We start from the raw sequence: 3,244 nt of genomic DNA on the forward strand, positions 1-3,244 counted from the left end.
AGCCTAGGAGCGCTGATCAAAATGTGCGGCAGCTTGGACATCAACCATGTGAGGTGAGTAAATGACTAACCAGGGGTTGGGGGGACTGAGGGTGACATGACAAATATAGAAGAGTGGAGGGCATACAGGCTGCCTCTTCTCTTCTGGTGGTGACGGACACTTTGATGGTGACATGATGTCAGCGGACTGATTTCATGTCATTGATACTACACTCTTCTCTCAGATTCTACACAGCGGAGATAGCATGCGGCCTCCAGTTCCTGCATCAACGCAGCATCGTCCATCGGTAAGCAGAACTTTTCCACATTTCTCTTTTTCCTTGCAATGGGTTCCAGACTTTCCCAGAATCCTCAATTAGGACTTTTTTCTGTGGTACATACCTAAGACCTCTGTATCAATGAACAGATTAACATGTCTCTTTTTTTCATTGCAGTGACATAAAGCCAGACAACATCATGCTGGACAGATCTGGACACATCCGCCTGATTGACCTGGGGCTGGCCCAAGACGGTGTCACGTCGTCTAACAAGATCAGTGGAGTGACGGGCACACTTCAATTCATGGCCCCAGAAGTGCTTCTTGAAGAAGACTACGACACAGCAGTCGACTGGTGGAGCCTGGGAATTGTCGTATCCTGGATGGCGGCAGGACAGTCCCCTTTCTATTACGGCTCCATCAGGAGAAAAGTCATCAAAGCCATCACCAGAAAGGAGCCAAAATTCCCACCTTGGCTTGATGCTGATGTGAAGCATCTTCTGGAGAGACTGCTACGTAAGAAGCCTGAGGAGAGGCTGGGTGTCTACAGGAACATCCGAGGTCACCAGTTCTTCGACACCATAGATTGGGAGGTGCTGGAACTTAAAAGAGCACGGCCACCATTCAAACCATTCAGGGAAGTTTTGGAGAATCGGGACCTGCTGTGGCTGGAGGATAAGACACCCCTTCACCCGATAGACGGATTATCGTACACTTCACCAAGTTGGACCCGGTAAGATCTTCCTCCTCTAGGGATAATGTTCTTCATTTTGACCTCTGTGTTCATCATTATTGTTCCTCTTGTGTCAGACAGCACAGGTGGTCATATAATAACCCTGCTTCGTGTCACCATGCCTGGTCCGCAGTCTTTTCCCTCCTCAGCTACATTTTTATTTCTTTTCCAATAATTATGTTTCTGCTTCTTCCTAGGATGATGAGAAGAATCCGATTGTGAAGGAAGCCACAACCATCTGGTAAGTTATATCTGTACACCTACACATACCTATCTGTACAACAATACATTCCTATACACAAAGGACACCTACCATTAATACACTGCAACAGAACAGCCGGGCTTCTGCCAAATGATTTGACCTTTTATGCCAGAATCTGGCATAAAATGCCCTGTAATTTTCCCCCTTTGAGTCATTCCCTTCTGAGATTTTGATATATCTGGTTGGCAAGCAATATGGCCTCCATTATGGCTTCCACAATCACAAAACTGCTAATAACTCATAGTAGAGTCACAGTTGCAGAAAATAACTTTTTTTGTATATCAAATATAAATCAGCTCCTGATACAAATCGTCATATTACAGTAGTTCACTTGTTTGTATCCACAACTGGTAAAACTAACAATTTTCTCTCTTATTTCTTATAGACTAAGCCCACGTCAACTGTCTCCTGAACCTGCGACTCTGCTGCTGTAGAAGAGCTCCGCTTACCAACAACATCCTCTCTCCACCATCTGTATCCTGCATGCTAACATCAGCTACCTTGACCTCCTCCGGCTGACTTGAACATCATCCTCTCCTGAAGACCTTCTACACCACCAGGAGCGGCCTGTGCTTGATTTGTAGCTGGCGAGTTCAGGAAAAATAGCCCGAGTGACTATTATCCCTGAACTCCTGGTTACTAGTAAGACCTCGGCACAGGCCGGGTAAGTAGCCTACACCACACCAGATTAAACACAAGTATAAATACAAACACATACATAGACACGAGTATGCACACACAGATAGGTGTAGTTGTCGGCTTTGATCTTGGGACTTGCTCTGATCGCCATATTTGGGATCAGGAAGGAATTTTTCCAACTTGAGGACAATTGGCTCATACCTCAAGGTGGTTTTTGCCTTCCTCTGGATCAACTCACAGCCTTAAATAGGGTTAGGTTTTATTTATAAGGAAACAGCCACATAAATAATATAATACAAACATAAAAATGAAACACAAACTTTAGCTGACATCACATACACTAGGGAGGTGAGCTGCTGGCGTTTGATTCTGAGATTTATTCTGGTTGCCATATTTGGGATCAGGAAGGAATTTTCCCCCCTTGAAACAGGATGATTGGCTCTTTCCTAAAGGGGGTTTTCGCCTTCCTCTGGATCAACACAGTCTATAAATAGGTTTAGTTCAATACACTTTATATTTCACACTAACAGATGGTAATAGATTTATGAAAACAATAACACATTTTAAAAAGTCAGATAGATCAGATGTCGGCTTCGATCCTGGGATTTGTTCCGATCGCCATATTTGGGGTCAGGAAGGAATTTTTTCCCTTTATACAAGGATAATTGGCTTTTTCCTTATAGGGTTTTCGCCTTCCTCTGGATCAACTCAGCCTCCAAATTCCCCATAATAAAATTTATTATCTCCTATAACTAGAAATAAAATGTTCTTTCTCCATAAATCTTTGTGTCTGTGTCTTTATTTCCATTGAATGTCTTACATAATGTTCTTCCAATGCCACTGGGGATTGTATTTGCAAGAACCATAGTGATGAGTGGGGGCCCATGTAGTTACGCCCCTGCCTTTAACCTTCCTTCACAGAAATTCCAGAGACAATATTGAGAACTTATTAGTCTGCCTGTCCTTGGGCGTTGCGGTAACCCGCTGCAGAGAGCTTTCACTGCGTTCCCCGTGGCTGGATTATCACCGCGGGGAATGCAATTCAAACCTGCCCATGGACAGACAGCCTTACCGTCAGAGACCCAAAGGGTCTCAACTAACTTATCAGATCAAATCTGAGAGCTTAGCTGCAAAGGATCCAATATCGCAAAAGTATAGACGTAGGAGATTGCTCAATCGTCTAGTTCCTCAGATGTAATACACTGGACCCAGACGGTTAAGGATAGAAGATCTATCTGTAATTTCTGAAGCCATAGCAATTTTCGGGCTCACTGCATAGAACCTTTCTGCCTAAGGCTAGGGTCATAGACAGGAGCAGCTTTCAGCCAGAGGACCTAACATATAGTGTAGTGGCC

At 44.1% G+C, this 3,244-nt stretch overlaps 1 protein-coding gene across 1 annotated transcript; it reads left to right on the forward strand.

The window, feature by feature from the left end:
• The first annotated feature begins 531 nt into the window (after positions 1-531).
• LOC136619934 (protein kinase C delta type-like) lies at positions 532-2,641 on the forward strand. Its single transcript, XM_066594654.1, has 3 exons — positions 532-988; positions 1,186-1,229; positions 1,636-2,641. Exons 1-2 carry the CDS (start codon positions 561-563, stop codon positions 1,208-1,210), a joined length of 453 nt encoding a protein of 150 aa, XP_066450751.1. The 5' UTR covers positions 532-560; the 3' UTR covers positions 1,211-1,229; positions 1,636-2,641.
• The last annotated feature ends 603 nt before the right edge of the window (positions 2,642-3,244 follow it).

The sequence above is a fragment of the Eleutherodactylus coqui genome, chromosome 3, assembly GCF_035609145.1.
Source record: "Eleutherodactylus coqui strain aEleCoq1 chromosome 3, aEleCoq1.hap1, whole genome shotgun sequence".
In the NCBI taxonomy this organism is placed as follows: Eukaryota; Metazoa; Chordata; class Amphibia; order Anura; family Eleutherodactylidae; genus Eleutherodactylus; species Eleutherodactylus coqui.